The sequence below is a fragment of the Coregonus clupeaformis genome, chromosome 24, assembly GCF_020615455.1.
Source record: "Coregonus clupeaformis isolate EN_2021a chromosome 24, ASM2061545v1, whole genome shotgun sequence".
Taxonomy (NCBI): Eukaryota; Metazoa; Chordata; class Actinopteri; order Salmoniformes; family Salmonidae; genus Coregonus; species Coregonus clupeaformis.
The window spans coordinates 16,484,675-16,501,972 of NC_059215.1; the positions used below are offsets into that span (position 1 = coordinate 16,484,675).

The 17,298-nt window shown below is 51.0% G+C and overlaps 1 protein-coding gene across 1 annotated transcript in view; it reads right to left on the reverse strand.

Moving 5' to 3' along the window:
• Positions 1–438: 438 nt before the first annotated feature.
• LOC123481838 (neural cell adhesion molecule L1.1-like) overlaps positions 439–17,298 on the reverse strand; it is a 65,005-nt gene continuing 48,145 nt past the window's right edge. The window contains exons 8-12 of the mRNA XM_045207071.1: positions 10,591–10,740; positions 4,146–4,277; positions 1,682–1,754; positions 1,014–1,025; positions 439–916 (exon numbers count right to left, since the gene is read on the reverse strand). Coding sequence (XP_045063006.1) covers positions 655–916; positions 1,014–1,025; positions 1,682–1,754; positions 4,146–4,277; positions 10,591–10,740 — 629 coding nt within the window. The 3' untranslated portion in view covers positions 439–654. The remainder of the gene's footprint in view (positions 917–1,013; positions 1,026–1,681; positions 1,755–4,145; positions 4,278–10,590; positions 10,741–17,298) is intronic.

Sequence of the window (17,298 nt, forward strand, 5' to 3'; positions counted from 1 at the left end):
TGGTGTCAGTAATGATGGGTCTTCATGTAGGCAGTCTGATGGCAGTGGTGTCAGTAATGATAGGTCTTCATGTGGGCAGTCTGATGGCAGTGGTGTCAGAATGATGGGGTCTTCATGTGGGCAGTCTGATGGCAGTGGTGTCAGAATGATGGGGTCTTCATGTGGGCAGTCTGATGGCAGTGGTATCAGTAATGATGGGGTCTTCATGTGGGCAGTCAGATGGCAGTGGTGTCAGTAATGATGGGGTCTTCATGTGGGCAGTCTGATGGCAGTGGTGTCAGTAATGATGGGGTCTTCATGTGGGCAGTCTGATGGCAGTGGTATCAGTAATGATGGGGTCTTCATGTGGGCAGTCTGATGGCAGTGGTGTCAGTAATGATGGGGTCTTCATGTGGGCAGTCTGATGGCAGTGGTGTCAGTAATGATGGGGGTCTTCATGTGGGCAGTCTGATGGCAGTGGTGTCAGTAATGATGGGGTCTTCATGTGGGCAGTCTGATGGCAGTGGTATCAGTAATGATGGGGTCTTCATGTGGGCAGTCTGATGGCAGTGGTGTCAGTAATGATGGGGTCTTCATGTGGGCAGTCTGATGGCAGTGGTGTCAGTAATGATGGGTCTTCATGTGGGCAGTCTGATGGTGTGTGTTCTGTTCTATCTAACTGGGCCTGTCCAGTATTCCGGAGAAGGAGGGGCCTATTGGAGGAGGCGGGGGGTCTTGATTGACAGGGGAGGCGGGGCCAGAGCTCTCATTTCCTGTAGGGGCGGGCCCTCGGCCGCTGTATTGACCAATGAAAGAGCCGTCCTCATTGAACTGGATGTCGACGCTGTCTCCGTATTCGGCGAGGGAGTCGTCACTCCCCAGTTTACTCTCCACACACAGTGACGGCTGACTGACTGACCGCTTCTCATCACCATCACTATGGAGACAGAGGAAACATTAACAGAGAAATAGCTACGTATGAACACCATGTTAAAACAATTTAGAACGAAGAGAGAGATAGAAAGAGAACTCACCTTTCCAGAGATCTTCAGATACGGAGCAGCATGGGGAAGAAAGGGAGGTTATATTTAGAGGTTAGAGGTCAGGGTTAGGGTTATTGGAGCTTAAAAAACGTATGTTTTGTGTGTGTTGTGTAAAGATGTGTGTGTGTGTTGTGTAAAGATGTGTGTGTGTGTTGTGTAAAGATGTGTGTGTGTGTTGTGTAAAGATGTGTGTTTGTTGTGTAAAGATGTGTGTGTTGTGTAAAGATGTGTTTGTTGTGTAAAGATGTGTGTTTGTTGTGTAAAGATGTGTTTGTTGTGTAAAGATGTGTTTGTTGTGTAAAGATGTGTTTGTTGTGTAAAGATGTGTTTGTTGTGTAAAGATGTGTTTGTTGTGTAAATATGTGTATGTGTATTGTGTAAAGATGTGTACGTGTATTGTGTAAACCCAGCTAAGAACAAACGTTCCCATAACTTTAGAGAACATTCCCTTAAGGCTCTCAAGGGACCATTCCCTTAAAGTCAAACAGAACCTGTTCTCAGAATATCCTGTATTAATGTTCTAGACACGTTTCATGGGAACGTTGGAAGAACATTTCTGTGTATCAGTTGTCAGGACATCACCTTATGGTCCCAAAGAAACGTTCCACGATGTGTGTGTGTGTTGGGTAAAGATGTGTGTATGGTTAGAGATGACAAACCTGTACTCTCCGAAAGTCTCATCTTTCATTGGCCGAGCCTCAGAGTCCATCTGATTCTCTTCCTTGTCTTTGACTGGAGGAGAGAGGCACGTTAGTGCTGGGCTGGAACAAAAACAGCCTGCATCTCAGTGTGAATACGTATAGTAGACGGACGGACGGACAGACAGACACTTTATTCATCCCAGAGGGGAAATGTCAATGTGTACGTGCGTGTGTGTGTAGTTACCTGTGTGTGTGTGTGTGTAGTTACCTGTGTGTGTGTGTAGTTACCTGTGTGTGTGTGTGTGTGTGTGTAGTTACCTGTGTGTGTGTGTAGTTACCTGTGTGTGTGTGTGTGTGTAGTTACCTGTGTGTGTGTGTGTAGTTACCTGTGTGTGTGTGTGTGTAGTTACCTGTGTGTGTGTGCAGTTACCTGTGTGTGTGTGTAGTTACCTGTGTGTGTAGTTAAGTGCGTGTGTGTGTAGTTACCTGTGTGTGTTTGTGTGTGTAGTTACCTGTGTGTGTGTGTGTGTAGTTACGTGCGTGTGTGTGTAGTTACCTGTGTTTGTGTGCGTAGTTACCTGTGTGTGTGTGTAGTTACCTGTGTGTGTGTGTAGTTACCTGTGTGTGTGTGCAGTTACCTGTGTGTGTGTGTAGTTACCTGTGTGTGTAGTTAAGTGCGTGTGTGTAGTTACCTGTGTGTGTTTGTGTGTGTAGTTACCTGTGTGTGTGTGTGTGTAGTTACGTGCGTGTGTGTGTAGTTACCTGTGTTTGTGTGCGTAGTTACCTGTGTGTGTGTGTAGTTACCTGTGTGTGTGTGCAGTTACCTGTGTGTGTGTGTAGTTACCTGTGTGTGTGTAGTTAAGTGCGTGTGTGTGTAGTTACCTGTGTTTGTGTGCGTAGTTACGTGTCTGTATGTGTGTAGTTACGTGCGTTTGTGTAGTTACCTGTGTGTGTTTGTGTAGTTACTTGCGTGTGTGTGTAGTTACGTGTGTGTGTTTATATTTACGTGTGTGTTTGTGTGTAGTTACCTGTGTGTGTGTGTGTGTGTAGTTACCTGTGTGTGTGTGTGTAGTTACCTGTGTGTGTGTGTGTGTGTAGTTACCTGTGTGTGTGTGTAGTTACCTGTGTGTGTGTGTGTAGTTACCTGTGTGTGTGTGTAGTTACCTGCGTGTTTGTGTGTAGTTACCTGCGTGTTTGTGTGTAGTTACCTGCGTGTGTGTGTGTAGTTACCTGTGTGTGTGTGTAGTTACCTGCATGTTTGTGTGTGTAGTTACCTGTGTGTGTGTGTGTAGTTACCTGTGTGTGTGTGTAGTTACCTGTGTGTGTGTGTAGTTACCTGTGTGTGTGTGTGTGTAGTTACCTGTGTGTGTGTGTGTAGTTACCTGTGTGTGTGTGTGTAGTTACCTGCGTGTTTGTGTGTAGTTACCTGTGTGTGTGTGTGTGTGTGTGTGTAGTTACCTGTGTTTGTAGTTACGTATGTGTGTGTAGTTACCATATTATATTATTATAGTTACCTGTGTGTGTGTGTGTGTAGTTACCTGTGTGTGTCTGTAGTTACCTGTGTGTGTGTGTGTAGTTACCTCTGTGTGTGTGTAGTTACCTGTGTGTGTGTGTAGTTACCTGTGTGTGTGTAGTTACCTGTGTGTGTGTGTAGTTACCTGCATGTGTGTGTAGTTACCTGTGTGTGTGTGTGTGTGTGTGTAGTTACCTGTGTGTGTGTGTGTAGTTACCTGTGTGTGTGTGTAGTTACCTGTGTGTGTGTGTGTGTGTAGTTACCTGTGTGTGTGTGTGTAGTTACCTGTGTGTGTGTAGTTACCTGTGTGTGTGTGTGTAGTTACCTGTGTGTGTGTAGTTACCTGTGTGTGTATTTACCTGTGTGTGTGTAGTTACCTGTGTGTGTGTGTGTGTGTGTAGTTACCTGTGTGTGTGTAGTTACCTGTGTGTGTGTGTAGTTACCTGTGTGTGTGTAGTTACCTGTGTGTGTAGTTACCTGTGTGTGTGTGTGTAGTTACGTGTGTGTGTGTAGTTACCTGTGTGTGTGTGTGTGTGTGTGTAGTTACCTGTGTGTGTGTGTGTGTAGTTACCTGTGTGTGTGTGTAGTTACCTGTGTGTGTGTGTAGTTACCTGTGTGTGTGTGTGTAGTTACCTGTGTGTGTGTGTGTGTAGTTACCTGTGTGTGTGTGTAGATACCTGTGTGTGTGTGTGTAGTTACCTGTGTGTGTGTGTCTAGTTACCTGTGTGTGTGTGTCTAGTTACCTGTGTGTGTGTGTGTAGTTACCTGTGTGTATGTGTGTGTAGTTACCTGTGTGTGTGTGTGTAGTTACCTGTGTGTGTGTAGTTACCTGTGTGTGTGTGTGTGTGTGTAGTTACCTGTGTGTGTGTGTGTAGTTACCTGTGTGTGTGTGTGTAGTTACCTGTGTGTGTGTGTGTAGTTACCTGTGTGTGTGTGTGTGTGTGTAGTTACCTGTGTGTGAGTAGTTACCTGCATACTTGCCCCCCTTACTCCTCTTGATGAAACAGAGAACCAGAAGCAGCAACATCAGCAACACCACAGCACTGATCATCCCTATGAACCAGCCCTGAGTAGCAAAATCACCTTCCACACCATGTGGCTCTGGGGAGAGAGAGAGAGACCAGAGCTCTTCGTTAAACAACCCCACAGACAAGCGGAAAGTCAACTTCCCAGCACAGAGTACTACTCCCTCATTAAAATGAAGGATAAATTCACCCAGCTGGAGGTAAGGCAGGTGGGGCTGGAAAAGCAGGTGAACACACTCCAGTCAGCACAGACCCAGACAACAGTCCAGCACAACAACACCCCCTTAACTAGACCTGGAGAGCTGGAGGTAGAGAGAGACATGTCTGCACTCTGGACTGTGGTGAGACAACATCAACAGGAGAAAGAGCAGGAGCAGGAGAAGAACAGAGCACTAGAGGAGAGGATCAGAGTGCTGGAGGAGAAGGTGAGAACGATGACAGGTGACAGAGAACAACCCATTAGAGAGCTGGCCACTCCCGCAGAGAAGCCAGCAGAACAGCCCACCTCAGATCCTGACCAGTCTCGACATCACAGCAGAACCATATACCCTAGACCCTGACCATAGCCTCGACATCACAGCAGGACAAACAAATGAAGAACCCCAAGCCCAGGGGATCCCACCCCCTCTGAGCACCCCCCATCAGCCACCCTGATAGCCCTCCTGACAACCCCCCCACACCCACTGAGGACATACACAAGCAACAGATTGTACTCCTTATGGACTCAATCAAGAAAAGAAAATGTTTCCCAAACACCCAACCTTGACCTTCTGTCTGAGGACCAACTAGGATCACCCAGCCACATAATAATACACACAGGCACAAACGACCTGAGAGCCCAGCAGCAAAGGGTGGCCACAGCACTCAAGGGAGTGATAGAAAAAGCTTCTTCTACTTTCCCCAAGTGGTTATCTCCACCCTGCTACTACGAAGAGACTTCAACCCTTCGACCATACAGTGGGTAAACGCAAGTATTTCCAGTGACTGTGCCTCAAAACCTAATGTCTTCCTGGCCCACCACTCCACCCTGGACTGGAACAGCCTTTAGAACCAGGTCCACCTATTCAAGGCAGCAGTGCCCACCTTCGCCCGGACCCTAAAGGATATCGCCCTCAACCGCAGACCCAACACCTCACACAGGAGCAACAGATCAACAGACACCCCGCCCAGACCAGCGAGACACTCTCCCCCCGGACCTACACATAGAGGACCCCCGCAGAGAGGACCTACATCCACACCCCAACCAATCAATACCCAGCAAACCAACCATGCCCACACCCCATATAAGCCCCCTCAGATCAGACCTATGCCCCTCCTACCCACCTCATGTCCCCCACACCTGCAAAGAGGGCCTCAACATGAAAGTCACACATACGCCCAGGCCGTGAGCAGGCAAACAGGCCCAACCCCCACTCTTACACTAGCCCAAGCCAATGGCATGTACCAGATGCTCAGCAGGCTCTGCTCACAATTACTGGTCTGAGGCCAAACCACACAACCAACAACATTAGACACTTTATGGAACACAAAGCCTTCACTATTTCATCCTGGAATATCCAAGGCCTGAGGTCATCTGCCTTTGGCCGAAAGAGCAGGAACCTGGACTTCACCAAAGAAATCGGAAATACAGACATTGTCATCCTACAAGAAACATGGTATAGAGGAGACGGACCCACTGGTTGCCCTCTAGGTTACAGAGAGCTGGTAGTCCCATCCACCAAACTACCAGGTGTGAAACAGGGAAGGGACTCAGGGGGTATGCTAATTTGGTATAGAGCAGATGTAACCCACTATTAAATTAGTCAAAACAGGAACATTTTACATTTGGCCAGAAATTCTAAAGGAAATTATTTCAACATAGAAAAATGTCCTCTTGTCTGCTACCTATATCCCCCCACTAGAATCCCCATACTTTAATGAAGACAGCTTCTCCATCCTGGAGGGGGAAATCAATAATTTCCAGACCCAGGGACATGTACTAGTCTGTGGCGACCTAAATGCCAGAACTGGAAAAGAACCTGACACCGTCAGCACACAGGGGGACAAACACCTACCTGGAGGTGACAGCATTCCCTCCCCCATATGCCCCCCTAGACACAACTACGACAACATAACCAACAAAAACGGGCCACAACTCCTGCAGCTCTGTCGCACACTGGGTATGTACATAGTCAATGGTAGGCTTCGAGGGGACTCCTATGGTAGGTACACCTATAGCTCATCTCTTGGCAGTAGTACTGTAGTGTCACGGTTTCGGCCGAGGCTGCTCCTCCTCCTTGTTCGGGCAGGCTTCGGCGGTCGTCGTCTCCGGAGTACTAGCTGCCACCGTTCTTTGTTTCGTTGTTTGATTGGTTTGGTCTGTTTAGTACACCTGTTCATGTTTAGTGTTGATTATGTGTCCTATAAGTTCTCGTTGTTTCTGTCATGTGTTGTGTGTAATTGTTTTCCTGTCTGTTGGTGTTCGACTGTTTTGGACAGACGCTAGTTTACCGTCGCACTGTTGTTCGTGCGTAGTCGGGTTTTGTATTTTACGCACTGTTGCGTATTGTTCGCCTCCAGGTTAGTTTACCCGTGTAATTTTGTGCTTTGCCAGTAAAGTCAAGTTTGACTGAGCTCCTGTGTCCTGCACTTGATTCCACCACACATTCGCATCAGAACCCTTGACATGTAGACTACTTTATCACTGACCTCAACCCAGAGTCTCTCAGAACGTTCACAGTCAGCCCACTGATACCCCTATCAGATCACAGCAAAATCACACTCTACTTGAACAGAGTTATGCTCAATCATGAGGCATCAAAGCCAAAGGAACTGAAAAATATTAAGAAATGCTATAGATGGAAGGAAAGTACCTACCAAAAAACAATTAGGCAACAACAAATTCAATCCCTTTTAGACAACTTCCTGGACAAAATGTTTCACTGTAATAGTGAAGGTGTACACTTGGCAGTAGAAAACCTAAACAGTATATTTGACCTCTCAGCTTCCCGATCAAATCAAACAATGTCAAGCAGACAACCTAAGAAAAGTAACAACAGTGACAAATGGTTTGATGAAGAATGCAAAAACCTAAGAAAGAAATTGAGAAACTTATCCAACCAAAAACATAGAGACCAGAAAACCTGAGCCTACGCCTTCACTATGGTGAATCACTAAAACAATACAGAAATACACTACGGAAAAAGAAGGAACAGCATGTCAGAAATCAGCTCAATGTAATTGAAGAATCCATACACTCTAACCACTTCTGGGAAAATTGGAAAACACTAAACAAACAACAACACGAAGAGTTATCTATCCAAAATGGAGATGGGGAAACCACTTCTCCATTACTTTTGGCCCTATAACAAAGAACAAACAGCAAAAACATATACATGACCAAATACAAATCTTATAATCAACTACTAAAGACTACCAGAACACACTCGATTCTCCAATTACATTGAATGAACTACAGGACAAAATACAAACCCTCCAACCCAAAAAGGCCTGTGGTGTTGATGGTATCCTCAATTAAATGATAAAATATACAGACCACAAATTCCAATTGGCTATACTTAAACTCTTTAACATCATCCTTAGCTCTGGCATCTTCCCCAATATTTGGAACCAAGGACTGATCACCCCAATCCACAAAGGTGGAGACAAATTAACTACTGTGGGATATGAGTCAACAGCAACCTTGTGAAAATTCTCTGCATTATCATTAACAGCAGACTCATACATTTCCTCAGTGAAAACAATGTACTGAATAAATGTCAAATTGGCTTTATACCAAAATACTGTACGACAGACCACGTATTCACCCTGCACACCCTAATTGACAAACAAACAAACCAAAACAAAGTCAAAGTCTTCTCATGCTTTGTTGATTTCAAAAAAGCTTTTGACTCAATTTGGCATGAGGGTCTGCTACACAAATTGATGGAAAGTGGGGTTGGGAGAAAACACACACATTTCTTTCCACAGGGCCACGGGGTGAGACAGGGATGCAGCTTAAGCCCCACCCTCATCAACATACATGACCGGTCAAAAGTTTTAGAACACCTACTCATTCAAGGGTTTTTCTTTATTTGTACTATTGCTACATTCTTGAATAATAGTGACGACATCAAAACTATGAAATAACACATATGGAATCATGTAGTAAGCAAAAAAGTGTTAAACAAATCAAAATATATTTTATATTTGAGATTCTTCAAAATAGCCACCCTTTGCCTTGATGACAGCTTTGCACACTCTTGGCATTCTCTCAACCAGATTCATGAGGTAGTCACCTGGAATGCATTTCAATTAACAGGTGTGCCTTGTTAAAAGTTAATTTGTGAAATTTCTTTCCTTCTTAATCCGTTTGAGCCAATCAGTTTTGTTGTGACAAGGTAGAGGGGGTATACAGAAGATAGCCCTATTTGGTAAAAGACCAAGTCCATATTATGGCAAGAACAGCTCAAACAAGCAAAGAGAAACAACAGTCCATCATTACTTTAAGACATGAAGGTCAGTCAATACGGAACATTTCAATAACTTTGAAAGTTTCTTCAAGTGCAGTCGCAAAAACCATCAAGCGCTATGATGAAACTGGCTCTCATGAGGACCGCCACAGGAATGAAATACCCAGAGTTACCTCTGCTGCAGAGGATAAGTTCATTAGAGTTACCAGCCTCAGAAATTGCAGCCCAAATAAATGCTTCACAGAGTTCAAGTCACAGACACATCAACATAATCTGTTCAGAGGAGACTGTGTGAATCAGGCCTTCATGATCAAATTGCTGCAAATAAACCACTACTAAAGGACACCGATAAGAAGAAGAGACTTGCTTGGGTCAAGAAACATGAGAAATGGACATTAGACCGGTGGAAATGTGTCCTTTGGTCTGGAGTCCAAATTTGAGAGTTTTGGTTACAACCGCCCCAAGTCTTTGTGAGACACGGTGTGGGTGAACGGATGATCTCCGCATGTGTATTTCCCACCGTGAAGCATGGAGGAGGAGGTGTTTTGGTGTGGGGGTGCTTTGCTGGTGACACTGTCTGAGATTTATTTAGAATTCAAGGCACACTTAACCAGCATGGCCACCACAGCATTCTGCAGCGATACACCATCCCATCTGGTTTGGGCCAAATAATGCATGCAGAGCCGAATTAGGCCGATACCCACTAATTATCAAAATCCAGAAAAGAGCAATTAAATTCTACAACAATTTAAAAGGAAGCGTTTCCCAAACCTTCCATAACAAAGCCATCACCTACAGAGAGATGAACCTGGAGAAGAGTCCCCTAAGCAAGCTGGTCCTGGGGCTCTGTTCACAAACTCAAACAGACCCCACAGAGCCCCAGGACAGCAACACAATTAGACCCAACCAAATCATGAGAAAACAAAAATATAATTACTTTGACTATGTACAGACTCAGTGAACATAGCCTTTCTATTGAGAAAGGCCGCCGTAGGCAGACCTGGCTCTCAAGAGAAGACAGGCTATGTGCACACTGCCCACAAAATGAGGTGGAAACTGAGCTGCACTTCCTAACCTCCTGCCAAATGTATGACCATATTAGAGACACATATTTCCCTCAGATTACAGCGGTCCAAAAATAATTAGAAAACAAACCCAATTTTGATAAACTCCCTTATCTACTGGGTGAAAAACCACAGTGTGCCATCACAGCTGCAAGATTTGTGACCTGTTGCCACAAGAAAAGGGCAACCAGTGAAGAACAAACACCATTGTAAATACTACCCATATTTGTGTTTATGTATTTTCCCATAGGTACTTTAACTATTTGCATATAATATGACATTTAAAATGTCTTTATTCTTTTGGAACATCTGAGTGTAATGTTTACTGTTAATTTGTATTGTTTATCTCACTTGTTTGGCAATGTTAACATATGTTTCCCATGCCAATAAAGCCCTTAAATTAGAGAGAGAGAGAGAGAGCGAGAGAGAGAGAGAGACAGAGAGACAGAGAGACAGAGAGACAGAGAGACAGAGAGACAGAGAGAGAGACAGAGAGAGAGAGAGAGAGAGAGAGAGAGAGAGAGAGAGAGAGAGAGAGACAGAGAGACAGAGAGACAGAGAGACAGAGAGACAGAGAGACAGAGACAGAGAGAGAGAGAGAGAGAGAGAGAGAGAGACAGAGAGAGAGAGAGAAAACAACACCATGAGAATAATGAAAGAACGGTCTTGAAGTGGGTTTGATTCCCACTGGGCCACACACTGAAATGAATCAACTCAGTGTTTTAAGTTCTACTAAATGGCATACAGTATATTATTATATGTAAAAAAATGTGTGTGTATGTCAGTGTGTGTTTGTGCATGTGTGTGAGCGAGTGTGTGTGTGTGTGTGTGTGTGAGCGAGTGTGTGTGTGTGTGTGTGTGTGTGTGTGTGTACCTGGACCGGTGGTCTGTATCTCCTCCTCCCAGTGTGTGTAGTTGCCATGGGTGATGAGGAGGCGGTACTGTGTTCCAGGCTGAAGACCCGTCAGCGAATAGAATGCCTGCATCGTGTTAACCTGTTCTGACTCCTCCCACTTACCCCCAACTACACACACACGCAAACAAACACACACACACAAACACGCAAACAAAAGTGAGAGACAAAGTGTGTGAAAAACTAGCAGAAACAAAATCAAAAGAGAAAAAAATATCTACTGCATATACTCTCCTCCTCTTCCCCTCCTCATATACTCTCCTCCACTACTCTCCTCCCCTCCTCTCACCGCCTCTCCTCCTCTCCTCCTCCTCATATATTCTCCTCCCCTCCTCCCCTCCTCTCCTCCTCATATACTCTCCTCCCCTCCTCTCCTCCCCTCCCTCCCTCCTCAAATACTCTCCTCCTCTCCTCTCCTCTCCTCTCCTCTCCTCTCCTCCTCCTCATTTACTCTCCTCCCCTCCCCTCCTCTCCTCTCTCTCCTTCCTCCTCCTTCCCTCCTCCCTCTCCTCTCCTCTCCTCCCCTCCCTCCTCTCTCTCCTCCCCTCCTCTCCTCCCCTCCTCCTTCCCTCCTCACCTACTCCTCTCCTCCCTCCTCCTTCCCTCCTCATACTCTCCTCCCCTCCTCCTTCCCTCCTCATATACTCTCCTCCCTCCCTCCCTCCTCATACTCTCCTCCCCTTCCTCCCTCCGCATATACTCTCCTCCCCTCATATACTCTCCTCCTCTCCTCCTCATATACTCTCCTCTCCTCCTCTTATCCTCTCCTCCTCCTCATATACTCTCCTCCCTCCCTCCTCATGTACTCTCCTTCTCCCCTCCTCTCCTCCCCTCCTCCTCAAATACTCTCCTCCTCCCCTCCTCCTCTCCTCTCCTCCCCTTCCTCCCTCCGCATATACTCTCCTCCCCTCCTCCCCTCATATACTCTCCTCTCCTCCTCTCCTCCTCTCCTCCCCTCCTCCTCTCCCCCCCTCCTCCCTCCCCATATCTCCTCCTCTCTCCTCCTCTCCTCTCCTTCTCATATACTCTCCTCCCCTCCCCTCCTCTCCTGCCCTCCCTCCTCATATACTCTCCTCCCCTCTTCTCCTCCCTCCCCTCCTCCTCATCTCTCCTCCCCTCCTCTCCTCCCCTCCTCTCTTCCCCTCCTCCTTCCCTCCTCACTCTCCTCCCCCCCTCCTCTCCTGCCCTCCCTCCCTCCTCATATACTCTCCTCCCCTCCTCTCCTCCCCTCCCCCCTCCTCATACTCTCCTCCTCCCCTCCTCTCCTCCTCTCCTCCTCCTCCTCCTCCTCCCCTCTCTCTCCTCCTCCTCTCCTCCCTCCCCTTCCCTCCCTCTCCTCTCTCCTCCCTCCTCTCCTCTCCTCCTCCCCTCCTCCTCTCTCTCTCCTCCCTCCTCTCTCCTCCCTCTCCTCCCCTCCTCTCCTCTTTCTCCTCCCTCCTCCTCTCTCCTCTCCTCCTCTCCTCCTCATACTCTCTCCCCTCCTCTCTCTCCCCCTCCCTCCCTCCTCCTATACTCTCCTCTCCTCCCTCTCCTCCTCCCTCCTCCCTCCTCATACTACCCTCCTCTCTCCCTCCTCTCCTCCCCTCCTCCTCCTCCCTCCTCCTCCTCTCCTCCCTCTCCTCCTCCCTACTCTCCTCCTCCTCCTCTCCTCTCTCCTCTCCTCCTCCTCCTCTCTCTCCTCTCCTCCCTCCTCTCCTCCCCTTCCTCCCTCCGCATATACTCTCCTCCTCCTAATATACTCTCCTCCTCCCCTCCTCTCCTCTCCTCTCTCCCCTCCTCCCCCCCTCCTCCTCTCCTCTCCTCCCCTTCCTCCCTCCTCATATACTCTCCTCTCCTCTCCTCTCCTCTCCTCTCCTCTCCTCCCTCCCTCCTCATATACTCTCCTCCTCTCCTCTCCTCGCCTCCTCCTCTCCTCCCCTCCTCATATACTCTCCTCCCCTCCTCCCCTCCTCCCTCCCTCCCTCCTCTCACTCTCCTCCCTCTCCTCCTCTCCTCTCCTCCTCCTCTCCTCCCCCTCCCCTCCTCTCCTCCTCCCTCCTCATACTCTCCTCTCCTCCACTACTCTCCTCCCTCCTCTCACCTCTCCTCTCTCCTCCTCCTCATATTCTCCTCCCCTCCTCCCTCCTCTCCTCCTCATATACTCTCCTCCCCTCCTCTCTCCTCTCCTCCCTTCTCCTCCTCCCTCCTCTCTCTCTCTCCTCTCCTCTCCTCTCCTCTCCTCTCCTCTCCTCTCCTCTCCTCCTCCTCATTTACTCTCCTCCCCTCCTCTCCTCTCCTCTCCTTCCCTCCTCCTTCCCTCCTCATACACTCTCCTCCCCTCCTCCTTCCCTCCTCATATACTCTCCTCCCCCTCCTCCTTCCTCTCCTTTTCTCTCCTCCTCCTCTCCTCTTCTTCCTCCACTCCTCCTCCGCATATACTATCCTCCTCTACTCTCCTCCTCTCCTCCCTCATACTCTCTCTCTCCTCTTATCCTCTCCTCTCCTCATACCTCCTCCCTCCCTCCTCATTACTCTCCTTCTCCTCCTCTCTCCCCTCCTCCTCATACTCTCCTCCTCCCTCCTCCTCTCCTCTCTCCCCTTCCTCCTCTCCGCATACTTCTCTCCTCCCCTCCTCCCCTCATATACTCTCCTCTCTCCCTCCTCTCCTCTCTCTCCCCTCTCTCCTCCCCTCCTCCTTCTCTCTCCCCTCCTCCCCTCCTCCCTCCCTCCTCATATACTCTCCTCCCCTCCTCTACTCCTCTCCTCTCCTTCTCTCTCTCTCCCCCCCTCCTCTCCTGCCTCCCTCCCTCCTCATACTCTCCTCCTCTCCTCCCCTCCCTCCCTCCTCTCTCTCCTCCCCCTCCTCTCCCCTCCTCTCTCCCTCCTCCTTCCCTCCTCATACTCTCCTCCTCCTCTCCTGCCCTCCCTCCCTCCTCTATCTCTCTCCTCCTCTCCTCCCCTCCCTCCTCCTTATACTCTCCTCCTCTCCTCCCCTCCTCCTTCCCTCCTCCCTCTCCTCCCCTCCTCTCCTCCCTCTCCTCTCCTCCTCCTCTCTCCTACTCTCTCCCTCCCTCTCTCCCCCCTCCCCTCCCTCCCTCTCCTTACTCTCTCCTCTCCCTCTTCTCCCTCCCTCCTTCCTCCCTCCCTCCTCCTCCTCTCCTCCCCCTCCTCTCTCCCCTCCTCCCCTCCCTCCCTCCTCATATACTATCCTCTCCTCCTCTCCTCTCCTCCCTCCTCCCTCTCATCTCCTCCTCTCCTCCCCTCCTCCTTCCCTCCTCATATACTCTCCTCCCCTCCTCTCCTCCTCTCTTCTCCTCCTCCTCCTCCTCCTCCTCATATACTCTCCTCCCCTCCTCTCCTCCCCTTCCTCCCTCCGCATATCTCTCCTCCCCTCCAACCTCCTCCTCTCCACCTCATATACTATCCTCTCCTCCTCTCCTCCTCTCCTCCTCCTAATATACTCTCCTCCTCCCCTCCTCTCCTCTCCTCCCCTCTCCTCCCCTCCTCCTCTCCTCTCCTCCCCCTTCCTCCCTCGCATATCTCTCCTCCTCTCCTCCTCATATACTCTCCTCTCCTCCTCTCCTCCCCTCCTCTCCTCCACATATACCCTCCTCCCCTCCCTCCTCCTCATACCTCCTCCCTCCTCTCCTCCTCTCCTCCCCTCCTCATATCTCTCCTCCTCCTCCCTCCCTCCCTCCCTCTGCTACTCTCCTCCCTCCTCCTCCCCTCCCTCCTCTCCTCTCCTCCTTCCCTCCTCTCTCTCCTCTCTCTCCTCTCCTCTCCTCCTCTCCTCTCCTCTCCTCTCTCCTCTCCTCTCCTCTCCCTCTCCTCCCTCTCCTCTCCTCTCCTCCTCTCCTCCCCTCCTCCTCCTCTCCTCTCTCTCCTCCTCTTCCTCCTCCTCTCTCCTCTCCCCTCCTCCTCCTCTCCTCTCACTCTCCTCCCCTCCTCCCTCCTCTCCTCCTCCTCTATACTCTCCTCCTCCTCCTCTCCTCCTCCTCCTCTCTCCTCCTCCCTCTCCTCCCCTCCTCTCCTCCTCCCTCCCTCCCTCCTTATATACCTCCTCCCCTCCTCCTCCCTCCCTCCCTCCTCTCCTATCCTCTCCTCTCCCTCTCTCCTCTCTCACCTCCTCTCCCTCCCTCCTCATACTCTCTCCCTCCCCTCCTCTCCTCTCCTCCCTCCTCGCTCTCCTCCCTCCCCTCCTCTCCTCCCTCCCTCCTCCCTCCTCATACTCTCCTCCTCCTCCTCCCTCCCTCCTCACTCTCCTCCTCTCTCCTCTCTTCTCCTCTCCTCCTTCCCTCCTCCCTCCTCTCCTCCTCTCCTCTCCTCTCCTCCCCTCCTCCTCTCCTCTCCTCCTCTCCTCCTCTCCTCTCCTCCTTCCCTTCTCCTCCTCTCCTCCTCCTCCCTCCCTCCTTCTCTCCCCCTCCTCCTCATACTCTCCTCCTCCTCCTCCCTCCTCTACTCCTCCTCCCTCCTCTCCTCTCCTCCTCCTCCTTCCCTCCTCCCTTCCCTCTCCCTCTCCTCTCCTCTCTCTCCTCTCTCTCCTCTCCTCTCCTCTCCTCTCCTCCCTCTCCTCCTCCTCCCTCTCTCCTCCTCCTCCTCTCCTCTCCTCCTCCCTCCTCGCTCCTCTCCTCTCTCTCCTCCTCTCTCTCCTCTCTACTCTCCCTCCCCTCCTCCTCTCCTGCCCTCCCTCCCTCCTCATACTCTCTCCTCCTCCCTCCCTCTCATTTACTTCTCTCCTCTCCTCTCCCCTCTCCTCTCTCCTCCTCTCCTCTCCTCCTTCCCTCTCATAACTCTCCTCTCCTCTCCTCTCTTCCCTCCTCCTCCCCTCCTCCTATACTCTCCTCCTCTCCCCCTCCTCTCCTCCCCTCCTCCTCCTCTCCTCTCCTCTCTCTCCCCTCCTTCCTCCCTCATACTCTCCTCTCCTCCTTCCCTCCTCACTCCTCTCCTCCTCTCCCCTCCTCCTCTCCTCATGCTACTCTCCCTCCCCTCCTCCCTCCTCCTCCTCTCTCTCCTCTCCTCCCCTCCTCCCTCCCTCCCTCCTCCTCTCCTCCCTCCCTCCTCTCTCCCCCCTCCTCCTCCCTCTCCTTACTCCTCTCCTCTCCTCCTCCCTCCTCCCCTCTCCTCCCTCCTCCCTCCTCTCCCCCCCTCCTCCTCTCCTCTCCTCCTCCTCCTCCTCCCTCTCCTCCCCTCTCTCTCCTCCCTCCTCTCCTCCTCTCTCCTCTCCTCCTCCTCTCTCCCTCTCCTCCTCCTCTCCTCTCTCCTCTCTCTCCTCTCCTCTCTCTCCTCCTCTCCTCCTCTCCTCTCCTCTCCTCCCCTCTCTCCTCCCTCCCCTCTCCTCTCCCTCTCCTCTCCCCTCCTCCTGCCTCCTCCCTCCCTCTCCTCCTCCTCCCTCCTCCCCTCCTCCCCTCCTCCTCCCTCCTCATATCTCCCTCCTCTCTCCTCTCTCCTCCTCACTCTCCTCCTCCCTCCCTCCTCTCCTCCTCCCTCCTCTCTCTCCCTCCTCTCCTCCCCCCCTCCCTCCCTCCTCTCTCTCTCCTCCCCTCCTCCTCCCCTCCCTCCCTCCTCATCCTACTCCTCCTCCCTCTCCTCTCTCTCTCCCCTCTCTCCTCCTCTCTCTCTCTCCTCCCTCCTCTCCTCCTCTCCTCTCCTCCTCTCTCTCCTCCCTCCCTCTCCTCTCCTCCTCTCTCCCTCCTCCTCCCTCCCTCCTCCTTATACTCTCCTCCTCCTCTCCTCTCCTCCTCTCCTCCCTCCTCCCTCCTCACTCTCCTCCTCTCCTCTCCTCTCCTCCCCTCCTCCTCTCCTCTCCTCTCCTCCTCTCCTCTCCTCCTTCCCTCCTCATCTACTCTCCTCTCCTCCCCTCCTCCTTCCCTCCTCATATACTCTCCTGCCCTCCTTCCCTCCTCATATACTCCCCTCTCCTCCTCTCCTCCTCCCTCCCTCCTCATATACTCTCCTCTCCTCCCCTCCTCCTTCCCTCCTCATATACTCTCTCATACTATCCTCTCTCTCCTCTCTCTCTCCTCTCCTCTCTCCTCTCCTCTCCTCCTCTCTCTCCTCTCCTCTCCTCTCCCTCTCCTCCCTCCTCCTCTCTCCCTTCCTCCTCTCCTCCTCTCTCCTCTCTCCTCTCCTCTCTCCTCTCCTCTCCTCCTCATACTCTCCTCCTCCCTCCTCTCCTGCCCTCCCTCCTCCTCCTTCTCTCCTCCCCTCCCTCCCTCCTCATTTACTCTCCTCCTCTCCTCTCTCCTCTTCTCCTCTCTCCTCTCTCCTCTCCTCCTTCCCTCCTCCTCTCTCCTCTCTTCCCTCCCCCCTCCTCCTCCTCTCTCCCCTCCTCCTCCTCTCCCTCTCCTCCTCCCTCCTTCTCTCCTCCTCTCCGCCTCACTCTCCCTCCTCTCCTCCCTCTCCTCCATCTCCTCCATACTCTCCTCTCCTCCCCCTCCTCCTTCCCTCCTCAAATCCCTCTCCTCCCTCCTTCCTCCTCATACTCTCCTCCCCTCTCTCCTCCTCTCTCATACTCTCCCTCTCCTCCTCTCCCTCCTCCTCCCTCCCTCTCATACTCTCCTCTCCTTCCCCTCTCTCCTTCCTCCTCATATACTCCTCTCTCCTCTCTCCCTCCTCCTCCCTCCTCTCCTCCCTCCTCATACTCTCCTCCCCTCCTCTCCTCTCCTTCCCTCCTCCTCTCCTCCCCTCCCC